The sequence below is a fragment of the Arachis hypogaea genome, chromosome 15, assembly GCF_003086295.3.
Source record: "Arachis hypogaea cultivar Tifrunner chromosome 15, arahy.Tifrunner.gnm2.J5K5, whole genome shotgun sequence".
NCBI classification, from domain to species: Eukaryota; Viridiplantae; Streptophyta; class Magnoliopsida; order Fabales; family Fabaceae; genus Arachis; species Arachis hypogaea.
In genome coordinates, this window is record NC_092050.1 from 145382390 (window position 1) to 145403440 (window position 21051).

The 21051-nt window shown below is 33.7% G+C and overlaps 3 protein-coding genes across 6 annotated transcripts in view; all 3 read left to right on the forward strand.

Moving 5' to 3' along the window:
• The window catches only part of LOC140179010 (uncharacterized), a 42674-nt gene extending 25925 nt beyond the window's left edge, over positions 1-16749 (forward strand). The window contains exon 2 of the mRNA XM_072217137.1: positions 15011-16749. Within this exon, the coding sequence (XP_072073238.1) occupies positions 15011-16558 (1548 nt within the window). The 3' untranslated portion in view covers positions 16559-16749. The remainder of the gene's footprint in view (positions 1-15010) is intronic.
• LOC112751113 (uncharacterized) lies at positions 4457-9510 on the forward strand. 4 transcript variants are annotated; one of them, XM_072217135.1, is made up of 5 exons: positions 4457-6176; positions 6786-7415; positions 7865-7933; positions 9001-9079; positions 9186-9510. In XM_072217135.1, exons 1-3 carry the CDS (start codon positions 4562-4564, stop codon positions 7888-7890), a joined length of 2271 nt encoding a protein of 756 aa, XP_072073236.1. In that variant the 5' UTR covers positions 4457-4561; the 3' UTR covers positions 7891-7933; positions 9001-9079; positions 9186-9510. The 4 variants fall into 4 exon arrangements, with proteins under 4 accessions (XP_072073236.1, XP_072073237.1, XP_072073235.1 ...); XM_072217136.1 differs by lacking the exon at positions 9186-9510 and adding an exon at positions 7548-7609 and having other exon boundaries at positions 9001-9069; XM_072217134.1 differs by lacking the exon at positions 9186-9510 and having other exon boundaries at positions 6786-7609; positions 9001-9069.
• Positions 16750-16899: 150 nt separating the features above from the next.
• LOC112751112 (probable serine/threonine-protein kinase SIS8) lies at positions 16900-19807 on the forward strand. The gene is made up of 6 exons (XM_025800160.3): positions 16900-17746; positions 17879-17919; positions 18194-18262; positions 18876-18976; positions 19334-19412; positions 19519-19807. The coding sequence occupies exons 1-6, from the start codon at positions 16978-16980 to the stop codon at positions 19522-19524; spliced, it is 1065 nt and encodes a 354-aa protein (XP_025655945.1). The 5' UTR covers positions 16900-16977; the 3' UTR covers positions 19525-19807.
• Positions 19808-21051: the final 1244 nt, after the last annotated feature.

The following is a 21051-nucleotide window of genomic DNA, read 5'->3' on the forward strand; positions in this document are numbered from 1 at the left end:
ACTAGATGATCCCACCTGAAAAGTAGCAGTGTTAGAAGAGTGGTATGCACTCAAGAAGAATGAAACTTAGAAGATTGTAGACCTATCATAGGACAAAAAATTAGTTGGCTGCAAGTGGATTTTCACCATCAAGTGCAAGGCTGATGAAAACATAAAGAGATATAAGGCTAGGTTAGTAGTTAAGGAATTTACACAAATCTATGGAGTAGACCATCAAGAGACCTTTGCTCTAGTTGCTAAGCTTAACTCTATGCGGATTCTCTTATCTCTTGCTGCGAATTACAATTTGCCTTTACATCAATTGGATATAAAGAATGTTTTCCTGAATGGAGAGCTAAAGAAAGAGGTGTTCATGAAATTTTCACCTTGATTTGAGGCTGAAATAGAGAGGAATAAAATGTGCAAACTAAAGAAATCTCTCTAAAGATTGAAACAATCCCCAAGAGTTTGGTTTGAACGACTTAGAATGGTGGTAAAAAGACTTGGTTATACTCAAAGCTAAGCTGATCATACACTTTTCTATAAACATTCAACAGCTAATAAAACTGCTATCTTAATTGTATATGTGGATGACATTATTCTGATAGGTAATGATATCTTGGAGCTAAAAGATTTGAAGGAGAAGCTTGCTAAAGCATTTCATTAAAATACTTTCTTAGAATTGAATTTGCAAAGTTTAAGGAAGGCATTTTTATGAACCAATGAAAGTACATCCTAGATCTTTTAAAAGAGTCAGGATTACTTGGTTGTAAAGCTACGAAAATATCTATAGAGCCTAACTTAAAATTGAAACCAACTAAATCAGAAAATGTAATAGACAAAGCAAGATATCAGCGGTTGGTGGGGAGGCTAATCTATTTATCCCATACACACCTGGATATAGCCTTTGCTATAAGCATGGTAAGTCAGTTTATGCATTCACCTGATCGAGAACACATGGATGCTATCTTTAGAATTCTAAGGTACTTAAAGGGATCGCCTGGAAAAGGGTTACTCTACAAAAACTATGGACATCTTCAAATAGAAACCTATGCAGATTGGACTGAGAATGTTATGGACAGAAGGTCAACATCTGAGTATTATACTTTTGTTGGAAGAAACCTGGTTAGTTGGAGGAATAAAAAATATTGTTGTGGCATGAAGTAGTGCAGAAGCTATGTTTAGAGCAGTGGCTACAAGAACTAAAGGTTCCCATTTCTCTACTAATGAAGTTGTATTGTGACAACAAATATGCAATTTATATTACCCATAATCCAGTTCCGCATGACAAAACTAAACATGTCAAAATTGACAAGCATTTTATAAAGGAAAAGATTGAACGAGGATAGATTTGTATCTCATATGTTTCGACTACGGAACAACTAGCAGATGTTCTAACTAAAGGATTACTCAAAAAGACCTTTGATAGCATAATAAGCAAGCTATCAATGAAGAATATTTTCAAGCCAGCTTGAGGAGAAGTATTGATACGTGCTTCAAATATCCGTGATATGAAGAGTTCAAATGTTATTTAGAAGATTTTATTAGTTTACATTTTTAGAATGTTTTTATTTTAATTTTATGTATTTTGATTTTGTTTATTTAATTATTAGATTGGACCTTATATTTATGGGCTTTAGGGTTTTCTTTGTTTTAACCTAATAAGAGGTTATAAATACCTCCTTAGCTATTGTAGTCATAGTATAGAATTTTTAGAGATTTCAAAACCCTTTTTTTGGTTTCGTGATGAAACCATGGTGTGAACAATTGAGGTTGAGGAGTCCCTCTCTTGTTACATCGGAGAATTGAGTAGAAGGTTGAGGAGTCCCTTCGAATCAATTCCCAAACTATGGCGTTGACAAGTTTGGTTGAGGAGTCCCTTTCTTGTTGCGTCAAGAAATTAGGTAGAAGTAGAGTGATTCTCTTTGTATTCAATTTCAATTTATCCTTTTTGTTTTTATTTCAATTACAATTTATCTTTTTATTCGGTTTGAATTCTTATCTTTATGTTTATCTTTTATTTCTTTATCATTTGGTATCAGAGCTCAGTTATTAGATTAATTTTTATTAATCTATATTTGTTCTTCTTTTATAAAAAAAAGAGTCCAGTGTCTGTTGTGTCTTTCTTTAAGTTCTTGTGTTCTTGTTTTCCGTTTGCTTTTCATTATTGTTGATTTTATTGTTTAAAAAAAACAAAAAAAGCATACCGTACAACACATATATATATATATACATGCAAGAAAGAAAAAAAATATTATCTTCTTTATAATTATTGTCCTTTTCATATACTATTTTACCTACAAGATTCGAGGACGAATCTTTTTTGAAGAGGAGGAGAATGATGCATGCTTCAAATGTCTGTGATATGAAGAGTTCAAGTGTTATTTAGAAGATTTTATTAGTTTACATTTTTAGAATGTTTTAATTTAATTTGATGTATTTTGATTTTGTTTATTTAATTATTAGATTGGGCCTTATATTTATGGGCTTTAGGGTTTTCTTTGTTTTAACCTAATAAGAGGTTATAAATACCTCCTTAGCTATTGTAGTCGTAGTATAAAATTTTTAGAGGTTTCAAAATCCCTTTTTGGTTTCGTGATGAAACCATGGTGTGAACAATTGAGGTTGAGGAGTCCCTCTCTTGTTACATTGAGGAATTGAGTAGAAGGTTGAGGAGTCCCTTCGAATCAATTCCCAAACTATGGCATTGACAAGTTAGGTTGAGGAGTCCCTTTCTTGTTGCGTCAAGAAATTGGGTAGAAGTAGAGTGATTCTCTTTGTATTCAATTTTAATTTATTCTTTTTGTTTTTATTTCAATTACAATTTATCTTTTTATTCGGTTTGAATTCTTATTTTTATGTTTATCTTTTATTTCTTTATCAAGTATTGACTAGATCAAATCAAAATCAGATTCTTAATTTCTTTTAAGAATCTTTTCTGTAAATAGAATTAAGGAAAAAAGACAGATAGGTCCCGACTTTTTAAATTTTTGACAAATACATCCTTGACAAAATTTAAATACAAAAAAGTCCCTGACTTTCACAAATGGAGGACAATTTAGTCCTTCCATCTATTTGCCTCTTATACACCAAACGGAACTGGCTGACGTGGCTGAAATGGTGTCCAGGTGTCCGTTACGGTGCCACACTGGAAGGAGAATAAAGTTCGAAGGACAAATAAGTCCTTGACGTCATTTTGCAAATAAAGTTCGAAGGACAAATAGGTCCTTGAGAATTTAGTTCATTATGCTTCTATATGTATCATATATTACTATCTAATTTAATAATCAAATGTGTCACATGACATTCTTATTAAAATTGAGAGAAATTTTTTTTTTTCAAAATTAATAAACTCCTTTTCTAAATTCTTTCATCTACCTCTCTCCATTTTTCTATTTCTCTCTACTATTTTTATTCTATATATAATTTTATTTTATATTAGTAATTTGACAAATCAAAATATGTCATCCGATATTTTTTTACAATTAAAATATTTTAAATGTAAAAGTATACACATTAAATTATTTTAAATTTTAGATAACGAATGTTAAAATTAATTATTAATAAAAAATTAGACTTTTTTATATAAAAATAATAACTAAAAATCTTATTATTTAATTTTTTATCTATAGATATCTTGGTCTTTTTAGCCAGAGACTTTTGTCAACTTACGACTTTTTTGTAAAAATAGTTTGATTTTATAAATCTTTTGTGCCATGCATAGTTTATACTGTTAGAACAAAGTAAACTATAATTTTAAAAAAAATTTATTCTCGTAATGTTATTATAGATAAAAATATTAGTTCTAATATAATACACAAATGCACTAATGCTAACTTAATACATGAATGATGCACAAATGAACTAATGCTAACTTGATGCATAAATGAACTCATGCTAACTAATGCCACTGGTATGGTGAAAACTGAACTAATGCAATTTAACAAATTCTAATATAATACACAAATGCACTAAAATTGAACTAATGCAATTTAAAAAAAAAAGTAAAAACAAAACAAGCCCAATTTCTGTAATTTTAATACAAATAATTTAAATTGCAGAATACAACAAGTTAATTAAATTTCAAAATACAAGCATAATTTTATAAACTAAATTCTCATAATAAAAGCATAATAGAAGTATAATGAACTAAATTCTCAAGGACATATTTGTCCTTTGAACTTTATTTGCAAAATGACGTCAAGGACTTATTTGTTTTTCGAACTTTATTCCCCTTCCAGCATGGCACCGTAACGGACATCTGGACATCGTTTCAGCCACATCAGCCAATTCCGTTTGGTATATAAGAAACAAATAGATGAAAAGACTAAATTATCCTACATTTAATAAAATCAAAAACCTTTTTGTATTTAAATTTTGTCAAAAATATATTTATCAAAAATTTAAAAAGTCAAGACCTACTTGTTTTTTTTCCTAAAATTAATTATAATATCTTTGCTTTGGTCTCATTCTCAACTATCAAGTCTCGACCTTTATTTCATGACAGTGATTGTTTCCACCATTGAATTCGCTCTTTTCTCTTCCAACTCCTCCTTCTCATTTGATCGGATTTTACACAAACATGTTGCGTGCAGCATCATTCTCCAGGTTCAGCTTCTCTCTTCATATCCCCTCTTTTCTTGTGCCCTATGTTTTCCCTTTTCGCTTTCCTTCCCGTTCATGTTCAATGTCAAGCCTTCACTCTCATTCTGAGCTCACATCCCCTCGCCATGTTGATGAAGCTGTTGATTCCTTCACTCGCATGCTCTCTATGCGTCGCACTCCATCCATTATCCAATTTAACCAGATTTTGGGGTCCCTTGCCAAGACGCACCATTTCCCAACCACCATTTCCCTTTTTCAGCAATTGCAAACCAGGGGAATTGCGCCCAGCATAGTTACTATGAATATTTTAATCAATTGTTGCTGCGGCATGGGTCGGATCACTCTCGCTTTCTCTATATTGGCCAAGATTTTCAGGATGGGTTTTCAGCCAAATACCATAACATTGAATACACTCATTAAAGGTCTCTGTCTCTGTGGTAATGTTGAAAAAGCACTGCACTTTCACGACAGAGTGCTGGCTCATGGATTTCACTTCGACCAATTCACTTATGCAACTTTGATAAATGGGCTCGGTAAGACCGGACACACAGCAGCTGCTATTCAAGTGTTGAAAAAGATCCCACGGTATGGCACTGTTCCTAATGTCGTCATCTACAACACAATTATTGATAGCCTCTGCAAGGATACACTTGTAAGTGAGGCTTTTCATTTCTATTCTGAAATGCTTGCTAGGGGAATTTCTCCTAATGTCATCACCTATACCACTCTAATTTTTGGATTGTGCCTTGTGGGTCAACTTAAGGAAGCCATTGATTTACTAAATCATATGATGCTGAAAAACATTATTCCAAATGTTCGTACCTATAATACTTTGATTGATGGACTATGTAAGGAGGGAAATATCAAAGATGCTAAGAGTGTGTTGGCTGTGATGACAAAAGATGCTGTGGAACCAACTGTGGTTACTTATAATTGTTTAATGGATGGGTATTGCTTGGTTAACGAATTAAACAAGGCAAAATGTATATTCGACACAATGGCCCGGATAGGAATGGCTCCTAATATCCGAAGTTACAATATTATTATTAATGGCTTGTGCAAAAGTAAATTGATGGATGATGCCTTGAATCTCTTTGAAGAGATGCGTCGCAAGAACTTGGTTCCTAACACGGTAACTTACAATACTCTAATTGATGGTTTGGGAAAATCAGGGAGAATCTCTTGTGCTTCAAAGCTTCTTGTTGAGATGCATAATAAAGGTCAACCTGCTGATATAATCACTTACAATTCCTTGTTGGATGCGATGTTCAATATCAAACAACTTGACAAGGCACTTATGTTATTTATTCAGATGAAAGAGAGTGGCATTGATCCAAATATATGCACGTATAATATACTTATTGATGGCCTATGTAAAAGTGGAAGACTTATAGATGCAAAAGAGATTTTTCAAGATCTTTCCATTAAAAACCATCGTCCAAATGTGACGACATACACTATTATGATCGATGGGCTCTGCAAAGAGGGCTTATTTGAAGAAGCATTGGCCCTGCTGTCGGAAATGGAAGACAATGGTTGCTTACCAAATGCTGTGACTTTTGAAAACGTTATTCGTGCTTTGTTTGAAAAAGGTGAGAATGACATGGCGGAGAAACTTCTTCGGGAAATGATTGCTAGAGGCTTATTGACTGGATGAAAAAAGATAAGATACATCAACTCAAATTAAAATCACATCTCTATTGTTGCTGAATGTGTATCATAGTTCTGTAAATTCTGTATCTGTTGGGTCAGAGGACTTTGGCAATGCCATAACATCAATACCACTGATGTCTTGAGTATCTCATTCAATTAAGTTTATACTTTCAATGTTTGCAATTGCTATCATCCTTTTTGATTCCACTATGCTTTATTGATTCTTTAGAGGATATTTCTCGTTGTAGCTTACAGGTTAAGTGTTTAAGATATCTCTATAGTAATTAATAGTTATTTACTGTTATCCTATGAGATCATATATCTTAACTATTATCCTGCTACAAACTAAGAAAAACCAAAAAGAGGTTTACAAACATTTGCAAAAAGTTCCCCTGCCGTGCGCAGAATGAAAGTCAAAGATGTTTCATTATATATGATTTATGCTGCCAAGGAAAATCCTCACTTAGCTCAAAAACTACATGATGTTTTACTTGAAAGTGGTGTCATTGCTCCTCCAAATTTATTTTCTGAAATTTATCACGAGTTAGGCTCCCCAACTGAAGAAAAAGATGAACACGAACCAGAAAGTGGACAAGAGACTCAGGTTGACGAGAATCTCGGTCCTACTTTGCCTCACCACAGAGTTCATCCGAAAGGAAGTTCAAGCAGCCAGCTGGAGCACTCTAAGCCTGTTGAAGGTTTAGGAATAAACCTTCTTCTTGATCCGAAGTTAGCAGCTGTACAACATACACCATCCCAGGTAACATATGGGAAAAATATTCCAGTTGCGGCTGCTGCAGCTGCTGCAGCTGCTGCTGTTGTTGCTTCCTCTATGGTAGCTGCTGTAGCAAAGTCAAACACTGACTCGAACATTGAGCTTCCAGTAGCTGCAGCGGCCACTGCAACTGCTGCAGCTGTAGTAGCAACCACTGCATCTGTCAGCAAACAGTATGAGCAAGGCAGTCGAAGTGACGGACACATGGATGGCACTGGCTATGAGCCAAAGGGTAGTGGTGATGGTGAGAATATTGTGGTAGGAGCAAATTCAGAAGGTGATAGAATATCTGATAGATCTATAGTAAGCAATGACAGTACAAAATCTGATTTTACATTTGATGATGTTGCCGAGTATGACATTCCGTTGGAGGAAATCACACTGGGTGAACGTATCGGACTTGGTATTAACTGTACTTTGCTCTATAAGATTTGGTTACATTCTTTTGTTAGATGGTGTTATTTATAGTTTTATACATATAAATTCCCATATGATGGCTACAATTACATTTTGGTGGCCTATTTTTTGCATTCAGGATCGTAATGGGAGGTATACCGTGGTGAATGGCGTGGAACAATGAGTTTTATTCCTATTCAGGCATACATTCCATATCTATCTTACAATTCAAATTGTATTTTCAACAAACAAATTATAAAATGTAATTTTTTTTTTTCTTAACTAAGCAAGGCCCAAGAAAATTTTGGCTTCAGTTTCATTTTTATCCTTAACAAAAGTAATCAATACCTTATACTTGACTACCTTTTATGTTTGTCATTTTTTGTTGTGTTTTTCTGTTAGGCTGTAGGTTTTTGAATTCTTTCATTTACATCAGGTCTCTGCTTTGGTTTGTAGGAAGTTGCTGTAAAAAGATTTCTTGATCAAGATATATCTGGTGAATCACTTGAAGAATTCATAAGTCAGGTAATATTTCATTAGTGTCTCTTTTTGTAGTTTCTACTCATATGTTTATCTTTGTTGATGAATGATTTCATTTAGTACACATTTACAACTATCAGATGTGATTTTTATGCTCCATAATGACATATCAGATAGCTGCAATACTTTATTTAGATTGCTATTGTATTTGTCCCAGGATAATTTGAAAGTTGGATTAAATACTTTGTCCTGTTGAATTGCATTATTTTAGAAGTTCATGATGAAGATTGACCATTTCGAAGCTCTTTGATGTAATCGTTGTTTTATTTCTCCAACATTTTATAGCTTCTATTGTTGTTATATACTTCCATCTTGTATGCTTCTCTTCTCTCTATGAATAGATTTCCTAATGCAATTTGAGAATATAGTGGTGCATGAATGTATATATAAGAGAACATATATATATGGAAAGAATATATTAGATGGAGATTAAGAAGTAGGGTTAGCACATTGGAGTTATTTAGTTCATGTAGTTGACTATACTTATTCAAAAAAAGGATTTTGTTTAATTCTTTTACGAATGCCAAAACTAGTTGTGCATTTTCATGAATTTATATGATTTTACTGCATATTTAACATATGTAAGTTGCCATAGGTTCAAATAATGAAAAGACTGAGGCATCCAAATGTTGTTCTCTTCATGGGAGCAGTTACTCGATGTCCGAATCTTTCTATTGTTACTGAATTTCTTCCCAGCTAACTTAAGATTCCTTATTTCCTGAGATTCATATGAGACTCTGTATTCCAAATAGATCTTAGTATATGGTAATTGGTACAGAATAGTGCTATGCAGGCCAAAAAGATTACTTCTAAATGAACATCTAAAATATCTGATGTATGCTGTTAATAGCTCAATGTCAATTGAGACGTAATAAGCAAAAATAAGATGAAAATTTCAGTTATTATTTGGTTAATTTAGACACAATTTACCTTACTATATATTGTGTTGGACTGTTACACTTTTCCAGGAGTTTTTATTATTTTGATTAATGTTGTTCTGGAAGGATTACTTTTAATGACTCTGAAGTCTGAACTGTATATTTCCTATGTAGAGGAAGTTTGTACAGACTAATTCATCGACCAAACAATCAATTAGATGAGCAAAGGCGGTTGAGGATGGCCCTTGATATTGTAAGATTCTGTTTTGTTTTCTTGCAATGTAGTTTCTTTAAGTAAATTATTGCCATAATCAGTGAAATTCAGTTGATGTGACATATATCTCTTTATTCTTCTTCAGGCCTGAGGAATGAGCTATTTGCACAACTGCAGTCCAGTGATTGTACCCCGTGATTTGAAGTGACCAAATCATCTTGTTGATAAAAATTGGGTTGTGAAGGTGCCAACTAATTGTCATGATTGAATTTTCTTGATAGCATGCTGAATGCTACCTGTAGATATGGTTTAATTTGAAAATATCATATTTTTAGTTGTTCAATTATAACTATAATTAAGATAGGTATAAACATATCTTATTTTTACAATAAACAAGTTAACGAGATGTATAATAACGTGTAAAAATATTTATATACTAGCATTAAATCGTATTTTCCATCCTTTATTTCCTTTTGTTATCAAGAATATCAGAATAACAAACATGTTTTGCTTTATTCTACAATAATGTAAAAATCTGAGTCCTTTTAGTCTTTTACACATCTATTCTAACAAAAAAATAAAATAAAATAAAATTAAAAGAAACCTGAAACCCTTTATTATGTTCTAAAAGCCGAATATGGCCACATGCAGAATCTACTAAAAATCTAAAACACAACTGGCACACTAAAAGATAGAAAAGAAAGACAAACTACATGCCTAAAATAAAGGTATAAGCTGCCATAACCGCCATTTCTAAGCTCAAATACTGTGTCATACCCTCTGCCTTCCAAATTATTCGTTCTTTGATGCTCTTGTTTTTCATTTTGCTATATATTTTTTGTTGAGTAAATTAAATCAAAATCAGATTTCTAATTTTTTTTATGAATTTTTTCTATAAATAGAATTAATTATAATATCTTTTCTGTTTTAGTTTAGCTTAATTTTAAGAATTTTATGATTAGAAAATTTTTCTTTATTTTAGGCTATTATTTTTTTTATTTTCTAGTTATTTCTATTTCTGTAATTCTTCTATAAAACTTGTACATTTGATATAACATAATATTCAAATACTTCAAGTTGGTATCAAAATAGGATCTCTGTATTGTGCTTCTAATTTATAGCTATGATTGACAGTTCCTCGGTCATTAATCATGAAAAGAAGGAGAACACTACTACTACTCCATCATATTTAAAATCTGAGCAATGGGTACTAGTTAGTGGTGACTCCCTTCAGTTCAGATCACCACATTTCGACTCAATGGATCAAACTACCTTAGATGGTCTCAATCAATTCAAATGTATATCTGTGAAAGAGGGAAGATTGGATATCTCACTGGTGAGCGAAGCCAGCCTAACATCACTGACCCACAATATAATGTATGGGATACCGAAAATTTCATGGTGATGACATGGCTGGTGAGCTCAATGGAGGAGGATATCAGTAGTAATTATATGTAGTACACCACTGCCAAAGAATTGTGGGATAGAGTCAAGGAGATGTATTCTGATCTTGAGAATAAATTCCAAATTTATGAACTTACTCTAAAAGTTAGAAAAATTCAACAAGGGAGTCACAATATCACCAAATACTTTCATACGTTAAAGCGGGTGTGGCAGAACCTTGACCACTTCAATAACTACAAGTGGAATTCAGCCACTGATGCCAAACACCACCAACAAATAGTGGAAGAAGGGATGACATTTCAATTTCTTGTAGGCTTTAATGTAGAGCTAGATGAAGTTCATGGCAGAATTATTGGAAGAACAATCCTACCCTCAATTGAAGAAGTATTTGTTGAAGTTAGAAGAGAGAAAAATCGTAGAGTGTGATGATGGGAAAAGGCAAGACTGAACAGACTTTTTTGGAGTCTAATGCACTCTTAGTGACACCTGCTGCATTTAAAAGTTCATCAAATCAGAAGTACCCCTCCAATCTTTGGTGTGACCACTGTAATAAATCTCGTCACACCCGAGAAACCTGCTGGAAGATTCATGGAAAACCAGCACATCTCAAAGGCAGCAAATCTGGTCCCAAAATATGTTCTACCCCAACTGATCATGAGGCTGAAAAATCATCCTTGAGTAAGGAGCAGGTTGAGCAGCTCATAAGGCTATTAAATTCCAGTTTTGTGTCTAGTATTCCTAGTGATTCTTTGGCTCAAACAGGTAATTTTAGTATTCCTATGTCCCTTAACTGCACCTCAAACTTGAATGCACCATGGATTGCCGATTCAGGTGCATCTGACCATATGATCACCCTCTCCCCTTTATTTAAAACTTATTCTCCCAGTTTTGAAAATGAGAAAATTAGAGTTGTTGATGGTAGATTTTCATCTATTGCTAGAAAAAGTACAATTAATTATCCAAAAATATTAACCTAAGAAATGTCCTACATGTACTAAAACTTTTTTGTAATCTTCTCTCTATTAGTAAAATCTGCAAGGATTCCAATTGTGCTGTGACATTCTTTGACACTCATGGTATTTTTCAGGACTGGTCGAGGAAGATAATTGGCAGTGCTAAAATGATGGATGAACTCTATCATTTTGAGGATATTTCGGAGGATAAAGTAGCTCAAGGATTTAGTGGTATAAGTTCTATGCCTATAAAGTACCAAATAATGCTCTGGCATAGTAGACTAAGATACCCTAATTTTCCATATCTCAAACATTTGTTTTCAAGTTTGTTTAAAAATATTGATTCTTCTTTACTTAAATGTGAAAGTTGTATTCGTGCAAGGAGTCATAAAGTTCCTTATTACTCTCAACCTTATCAAGTATCTAAACCTTTTACTTGATTCATAGTGATGTATGGGATCCATCGAAAATAACAACTCAATTTGAAAAAAAATGGTTTGTAATTTTTATCAATGACCACATATGACTATGTTAGATCTATCTCATGCATGAAAAATTTGAGGTTTTTTTAAAATTTTCGGTATTTTTCAACAATGGTAGAAAGTAGAAACCCAATTTGACATAAAAATTTCAATATTAAAAAGTGATAATGGCATTGAATACTTTAATAAAAATCTTGGTGAATTTTTTCAAAAGAAAGGTATTCAACATCAATCTACATGTCCCGATGCACCCCAACAAAATGGCATTGCTGAAAAGAAGAATAAACATCTTCTCGAAGTAGCACGTGCCATTATGTTTGAGGATAATATTTCAAAATATTTATGGGGAGATGCTGTCCTAACAGGAGCCTATCTCATAAATCGAATGCACACGCGTGTGTTAAATTACTGTACATCATTGGATACTTTCAAAAGAATTTTTCAGCATGTAGGTTGCATTTTGACTTACCTTTAAAAGTATTTGGTTGTATTTTATTTTTGCATACACGTTCATATCGAAGTAAACTTGTTCCAAGAGCAGAAAAGTACATTTTTATTGGCTATTTCCCAAGCCAAAAGGATTATAGATGTTTCAATCCACACACAAAGACATTTTATGTAAGCATGGATGTTACTTTTTTGGAACATGAAACCTTTTTTTAGAAAAATTCTCTTCGGGGGAGAGTGTAAGTGAAGAAATTTTTTTTCATGAACCTTTATCCACTCCTATCTTACATATTGAGGATACAACTTTCACTGATCAAACAAATTCTGAAACGATAAACCAATTCTGAAATTGTGCCAGAATTAGTTGGAACCAAAATAGGAAAAGAAATACCACAATCAGAAAAGGAGCTTTGATGTTATGTTTAGAAATATCCCAAGAAGACTAGAGACCATCCTATCATCTCTGTACCAACCCAATCTGAAAATTCGGAAGGCGGCCCAATTGTAGTACTTCAGGAACTTCCAGATAAATCTGAAATTGTCACTTCTAATAATAACTTGCCAATAGCCCTAAGAAAATAAACCAGAACCTACACAAAAAAAGTACCCAAAATCAACACCAACCATCCTATTTTCAATTATGTCTCTTACCAAAATCTCTCTCAAAATCATCGAGCATTTACTTCTAAAATTACAAATCTGTTTGAGCCCAAGATCATGAGAAAGTACTAGATGATCCCACCTGAAAAGTAGCAGCGTTAGAAGAGTGGCATGCACTCAAGAAGAATGAAACTTAGAAGATTGTAGACCTATCATAGGACAAAAAATTGGTCGGCTGCAAGTGGATTTTCACCATCAAGTGTAAGGCTGATGAAAGCATAAAGAAATATAAGGCTAGGCTAGTAGTTAAGGGATTTACACAAATCTATGGAGTAGACCATCAAGAGACCTTTGCTCTAGTTGCTAAGCTTAATTCTATGCGGATTCTCTTATCTCTTGTTGCGAATTACAATTTACCTTTACATCAATTGGATATAAAGAATGTTTTCCTGAATGGAGAGTTAGAGGAAGAGGTTTTCATGAAATTTTCACCTTGATTTGAGGCTGAAATAGGGAGGAATAAAATGTGCAAACTAAAGAAGTCTCTCTATAGATTGAAACAATCCCCAAGAGTTTGGTTTGAACGACTTGGAATGATGGTAAAAAGATTTGGTTATACTCAAAGCCAAGTTGATCATACACTTTTCTATAAACATTCAACAGCTAATAAAACTGCTATCTTAATTGTATATGTAGATGACATTATCCTGATAGGTAATGATATCTTCGAGCTAAAAGATTTGAAGGAGAAACTTGCCAAAGCATTTGGAATGAAAAAACTTGACTCATTAAAATATTTTCTTAGAATTGAATTTGCAAGGTTTAAAGAAGGCATTTTTATGAACCAATAAAGGTACATCCTAGATCTTTTAAAAGAGACAGGATTACTTGGTTGTTGCTGAAATATCTATAGAGCCTAACTTAAAATTGAAGCCAACTAAATCAGAAAATGTAATGGACAAAGCAAGATATCAGCGGTTGATGGGGAGGCTAATCTATTTATCCCATACACACTCGGATATAGCCTTTGCTATAAGTATGGTAAGTCAGTTTATGCATTCACCTGATCAAGAACACATGGATGCTGTCTTTAGAATTCTAAGGTACTTGAAGGGATCGCCTGAAAAAGGGTTACTCTACAAAAATTATGGACATCTTCAAATAGAAACCTATGCAGATTGGGCTGAGAATGTCATGGACAGAAGGTCAACATCTGAGTATTATACTTTTGTTGGAAGAAACCTGATTAGTTGGAGGAATAAAAAATAGTGTTGTGGCATGAAATAGTAGACCCGGTCATTATTTCGGATCGGGTCCGAGCCATAGCTCGGGTCACCCGAAATTGGCCCGGTAGCCCGGTCATTATACACAATTAATATTTTGTGTTATTAGTGATGGATGATGGCTATTATTATGTGAAATTTAAGTAATGTAAACCTTAATATTTTGTGTTATTAGTCATTATATATAAGACTATAAGTTAATGTTTTATGTTTAAAATGTATAAGACTTTAGACTAATGCATAATCTTGTGTTATTTGTATTGATTTAAATATTTGGTGTTATTAGAAAATATTAGTATTGATTATGGATATACTTTAATTTTAGAGAAAGAGTTAGTTCTTATTATATTTTTCTAAGTAAATTTTACCATGTCAAATAATGGTTGGAATCATTGAAAATTTGGATATTTTTACATGCTAACTTACAAGAAGGTATCAAGGTAATATAATATTAACGGCCCGATTTTCACCCGGTATAATCGTAGCCCGAAAATGTATAAATTTCATCGAATCTAGGGTCAGATTCGGGTCTAACAAATAGGCTCGATATATATTTCCGGCATTGAATCCGATTTGACCGAGCCCATGCACACCACTAAGTGATTGTTTCCAGCATTGAATTTGCTCTTTTCTCTTCCAACTCCTCCTTCTCATTTGATCGGATTTTACACAAACATGTTGCGTGCAGCATCATTCACCAGGTTCTCTCTTCATATCCCCTCTTTTCTTGTGCCCTATGTTTTTCCTTTTCGCTTTCCTTCCTGTTCATGTTCAATGTCAAGCATTCACTCTCATTCTCAGCTCACATCCCCTCGCCATGTTGATGAAGCTGTTGATTCCTTCACTCGCATGCTCTCTATGCGTCGCACTCCATCCATTATCCAATTTAACCAGATTTTGGGGTCCCTTGCCAAGACGCACCATTTCCCAACCACCATTTCCCTTTTTCAGCAATTGCAAACCAGGGGAATTGCGCCCAGCATAGTTACTATGAATATTTTAATCAATTGTTGCTGCGGCATGGGTCGGATCACTCTCGCTTTCTCTATATTGGCCAAGATTTTCAGGATGGGTTTTCAGCCAAATACCATAACATTGAATACACTCATTAAAGGTCTCTGTCTCTGTGGTAATGTTGAAAAAGCACTGCACTTTCACGACAGAGTGCTGGCTCATGGATTTCACTTCGACCAATTCACTTATGCAACTTTGATCAATGGGCTCGGTAAGACCGGACACACAGCAGCTGCTATTCAAGTGTTGAAAAAGATCCCACGGTATGGCACTGTTCCTAATGTCGTCATCTACAACACAATTATTGATAGCCTCTGCAAGGATACACTTGTAAGTGAGGCTTTTCATTTATATTCTGAAATGCTTGCTAGGGGAATTTCTCCTAATGTCATCACCTATAACACTCTAATTTTTGGATTGTGCCTTGTGGGTCAACTTAAGGAAGCCATTGATTTACTAAATCATATGATGCTGAAAAACATTACTCCAGATGTTCAAACCTATAATACTTTGATTGATGGACTATGTAAGGAGGGAAATATCAAAGATGCTAAGAGTGTGTTGGCTGTGATGACCAAAGATGCTGTGGAACCAACTGTGGTTACTTATAATTGTTTAATGGATGGGCATTGCTTGGTTAACGAATTAAACAAGGCAAAATGTATATTCGACACAATGGCCCAGATAGGAATGGCTCCTAATATCCGAAGTTACAATATTATTATTAATGGCTTGTGCAAAAGTAAATTGATGGATGATGCCTTGAATCTCTTTGAAGAGATGCGTCGCAAGAACTTGGTTCCTGACACGGTAACTTACAATACTCTAATTGATGGCTTGGGAAAATCAAAGAGAATCTCTTGTGCTTCAAAGCTTCTTGTTGAGATGCATAATAAAGGTCAACCTGCTAATATAATCACTTACAATTCCTTGTTGGATGGGATGTTCAATATCAAACAACTTGACAAGGCACTTATGTTATTTAATCAGATGAAAGAGAGTGGCATTGATCCAAATATATGCACGTACAGTATACTTATTGATGGCCTATGTAAAAGTGGAAGACTTATGGATGCAAAAGAGATTTTTCAAGATCTTTCCATTAAAAACCATCGTCCAAATGTGAGAACATACAATATTATGATCAATGGGCTCTGCAAAGAGGGCTTATTTGAAGAAGCATTGGCCCTGCTGTCTGAAATGGAAGACAATGGTTGCTCACCAAATGCTGTGACTTTTGAAATCGTTATTCGTGCTTTGTTCGAAAAAGGTGAGAATGACATGGCGGAGAAACTTCTTCGGGAAATGATTGCTAGAGGCTTATTGAATGGATGAAAAGAGATAAGATACATCAACAAAAATTAAAATCACATCTCTATTGTTGCTGAATGTGTATCATAGTTCTGTAAATTCTGAATCTGTTGGGTCAGAGGACTTTGGCAATGCCATAACATCAATACCACTGATGTCTTGACTATCTCATTTTTATTCAATTAAGTTTAAACTTTCAATGTTTGCAATTGCTATCATCCTTTTTCATTCCACTGTGCTTTATTGATTCTTTAGAGGATATTTCTCGTTGTAGCTTACAGGTTAAGTGTTTAAGATCTCTCTATAGTAATTAATAGATATTTGCTGTTATCCTATGAGACCATATATCTCAACTATTATCATGCTACAAACTAAGAAAAACAAAAAAGAGGTTTACAAAAATTTGCAAATCCATTTGCAACAAGTTCCCTGCCGTGGGCATAATGAAAGTCAAAGATGTTTCATTATATATGATTGATGCTGCCAAGGAAAATCCTCACTTAGCTCAAAAACTACATGATGTTTTACTTGAAAGTGGTGTCATTGCTCCTCCAAATTTATTTTCTGAAGTTTATCACGAGTTAGGCTCCCCAACTGAAGAAAAAGATGAACACAAACCAGAAAGTGGACAAGAGACTCAGGTTGACAAAAATCTCGGTCCTACTTTGCCTCACCAAAGAGTTCATCCGAAAGGAAGTTCAAACAGCCAGCCGGAGCACTCTAAGCCTGTTGAAGGTTTAGGAATAAACCTTCTTCTTGATCCGAAGTTAGCAGATGTACAACATACACCATCCCAGGTAACACATGGGAAAAATGTTCCAGTTGCGGCGGCTGCAGCAGCAGCTGCTGCTGTTGTTGCTTCCTCTATGGTAGCTGCTGAAACAAAGTCAAACACTGACTCGAACATTGAGCTTCCAGTAGCTGCAGCGGCCACTGCAACTGCTGCAGCTGTAGTAGCAACCACTGCAGCTGTCAGCAAACAGTATGAGCAAGGCAGTCGAAGTGACGGACACATGGATGGCACTGGTTATGAGCCGAAGGGTAGTGGTGATGGTGAGAATATTGTGGTAGGAGCAAATTCAGAAGGTGATAGAATATCTGATAGATCTATAGTAAGCAATGCCAGTACAAAATCTGATTTTACACTTGAAGATGTTGCCGAGTATGACATTCCGGTTGAGGAAATCACATTGGGTGAACGTATCGGACTTGGTATTAACTGTACTTTGCTCTATAAGATTTGGTTACATTCTTTTGTTAGATGGTGTTATTTATAGTTTTATACATATAAATTCCCATATGATGGCTACAATTACATTTTGGTGGCCTATTTTTTGCATTCAGGATCGTATGGGGAGGTATACTGTGGTGAATGGCGTGGAACAGTGAGTTTTATTCCTATTCAGGCATACATTCCATATCTATCTTAAAAATTCAAATTGTATTTTAAACAAACAAATTATAAAATGTAATTTTTTTTCTTAACTAAGCAAGGCCCAAGAAATTTTTGGCTTCAGTTTCATTTTTACCCTTAACAAAAGTAATCAATACCTTATACTTGGCTACCTTTTATGTTTGTCATTTTTTGTTGTGTTTTTCTGTTAGGCTGTAGGTTTATGAATTCTTTCATTTACATCAGGTCTCTGCTTTGGTTTGTAGGAAGTTGCTGTAAAAAGATTTCTTGATCAAGATATATCTGGTGAATCACTTGAAGAATTCACAAGTCAGGTAATATTTCATTAGTGTCTCTTTTTGTAGTTTCTACTCATATGTTTATCTTTGTTGATGAATGATTTCATTTAGTACACATTTACTACTATCAGATGTGATTTTTATGCTCCATAATGACATATCAGATAGCTGCAATACTTTATTTAGATTGCTATTGTATTTGTCCCAGGATAATTTGAAAGTTGGATTAAATACTTTGTCCTGTTGAATTGCATTTATTTAGAAGTTCATGATGAAGATTGACCATTTCGAAGCTCTTTGATGTAATCCTTGTTTTATTTCTCCAACATTTTATAGCTTCTATTGTTGTTATATACTTCCATCTTGTGTGCTTCTCTTCTCTCTATGAATAGATTTCCTAATGCAATTTGAGAATATAGTGGTGCATGAATGTATATATAAGAGAACATATATATATGGAAAGAATATATTAGATGGAGACTAAGAAGTAGGGTTAGCACATTGGAGTTATTTAGTTCATGCAGTTGACTATACTTATTCAAAAAAAGGATTTTGTTTAATTCTTTTATGAATGCCAAAACTAGTTGTGCATTTTCATGAATTTATATGATTTTACTGCATATTTAACATATGATGTAAGTTGCCATAGGTTCAAATAATGAAAAGACTGAGGCATCCAAATGTTGTTCTCTTCATGGGAGCAGTTACTCGACGTCCGCATCTTTCTATTGTTACTGAATTTCTTCCCAGGTAACTTAAGATTCCTTATTTCCTGAGATTCATATGAGACTCTGTATTCCAAATAGATCTTAGTATATGATCATTGGTACAGAATAGTGCTATGCAGGCCAAAAAGATTACTTCTAAATGAACATCTAAAATATCTGATGTATGCTGTTAATAGCTCAAATGTCAATTGAGACGTAATAAGCAAAAATAAGATGAAAATTTCAGTTATTATTTGGTTAATTTAGACACATTTTACCTTACTATATATTGTGTTGGACTGTTACACTTTTCCAGGAGTTTTTATTATTTTGATTAATGTTGTTCTGGAAGGATTACTTTTAATGACTCTGAAGTCTGAACTGTATATTTCCTATGCAGAGGAAGTTTGTACAGACTAATTCATCGACCAAACAATCAATTAGATGAGCGAAGGAGGTTGAGGATGGCCCTTGATATTGTAAGATTCTGTTTTGTTTTCTTGCAATATAGTTTCTTTAAGTAAATTATTGCCATAATCAGTGAAATTCAGTTGATGTGACATATATCTCTTTAATCTTCTTCAGGCCTGAGGAATGAGCTATTTGCACAACTGCACTCCAGTGATTGTACACCGTGATTTGAAGTCACCAAATCATCTTGTTGATAAAAATTGGGTTGTGAAGGTGCCAACTAATTGTCATGATTGAATTTTCTTGATAGCATGCTGAATGCTACCTGTAGATATGGTTTAATTTGAAAATATCATTTTTTTAGTTGTTCAATTATAACTATAATTAAGATAGGTATAAACATATCTTATTTTTACAATAAACAAGTTAACGAGATGTATAATAACGTGTAAAAATATTTTTATACTAGCATTAAATCGTATTTTCCTTCCTTTATTTCCTTTTGTTATCAAGAATATCAGAATAACAAACATGTTTTGCTTTATTCTACAATAATGTAAAAATCTGAGTCCTTTTAGTCTTTTACACATCTATTCTAACAAATAAAATTAAATAAAATAAAATAAAATTAAAAGAAACCTGAAACCCTTTACTATGTTCCAAAAGCCGAATATGGCCACATGCAGAATCTACTAAAAATCTAAAACACAACTGGCACACTAAAAGATAGAAAAGAAAGACAAACTTCATGCCTAAAATAAAGGTATAAGCTGCCATAACCCTCATTTCTAAGCTCAAATACTGTGTCATACCTCATACCCTTTGCCTTCCGAATTATTCGTTCTTTGATGCTCTTGTTTTTCATTTTGCTATATATTTTTTTTGACTAAATCAAATCAAAATCAGATTTTTTAATTTTTTTTAATGAATTTTTTTGTAAATAAAATTAATTATAATATCTTTATTTTTTAGTTTAGCTTAATTTTAAGAATTTTATGATTAAAAAATTTTTCTTTATTTTAGGCTAGTATTTTTTTTATTTCCTAGTTATTTCTATTTCTGTAATTCTTCTATAAAGCCTGTACATTTGATATAAAATAATATTCAAATATTTCAAGTTGGTATCAAAGCAGGATCTCTGCATTGTGCCTCTGATTTATAGCAATGATTGACAGTTCCTCAGTCATTAATCATAAACAGAAGGAGAACACTACTACTACTCCATCATATTTAAAATCTGAGCAATGGGTACTAGTTAGTGGTGACTCCCTTCAGTTCAGATAACCACATTTCGACTCAATGGATCAAACTACCTTAGATGGTCTCAATCAGTTCAGATATATATCTGTGAGAGAGGGAAGATTGGATATCTCACCGGTGAGCGAAGCCAGCCTAACATCACTGACCCACAATATAATGTGTGGGATACCGAAAATTTCATGGTGATGACATGGCTGGTGAGCTCAATGGAGGAGGATATCAGTAGTAACTATATGAAGTACACCACTACCAAAGAATTGTGGGATAGAGTCAAAGAGATGTATTCTGATCTTGGAAATAAATCCCAAATTTATGAACTTACTCTAAAAGTTAGAGAAATTCAACAAGGGAGTCACAATGTCACCAAATACTTTCATACGTTGAAGCGGTTGTGACAGGACCTTGACCACTTTAATAACTACAAGTAGAATTCAGCCACTGATGCCA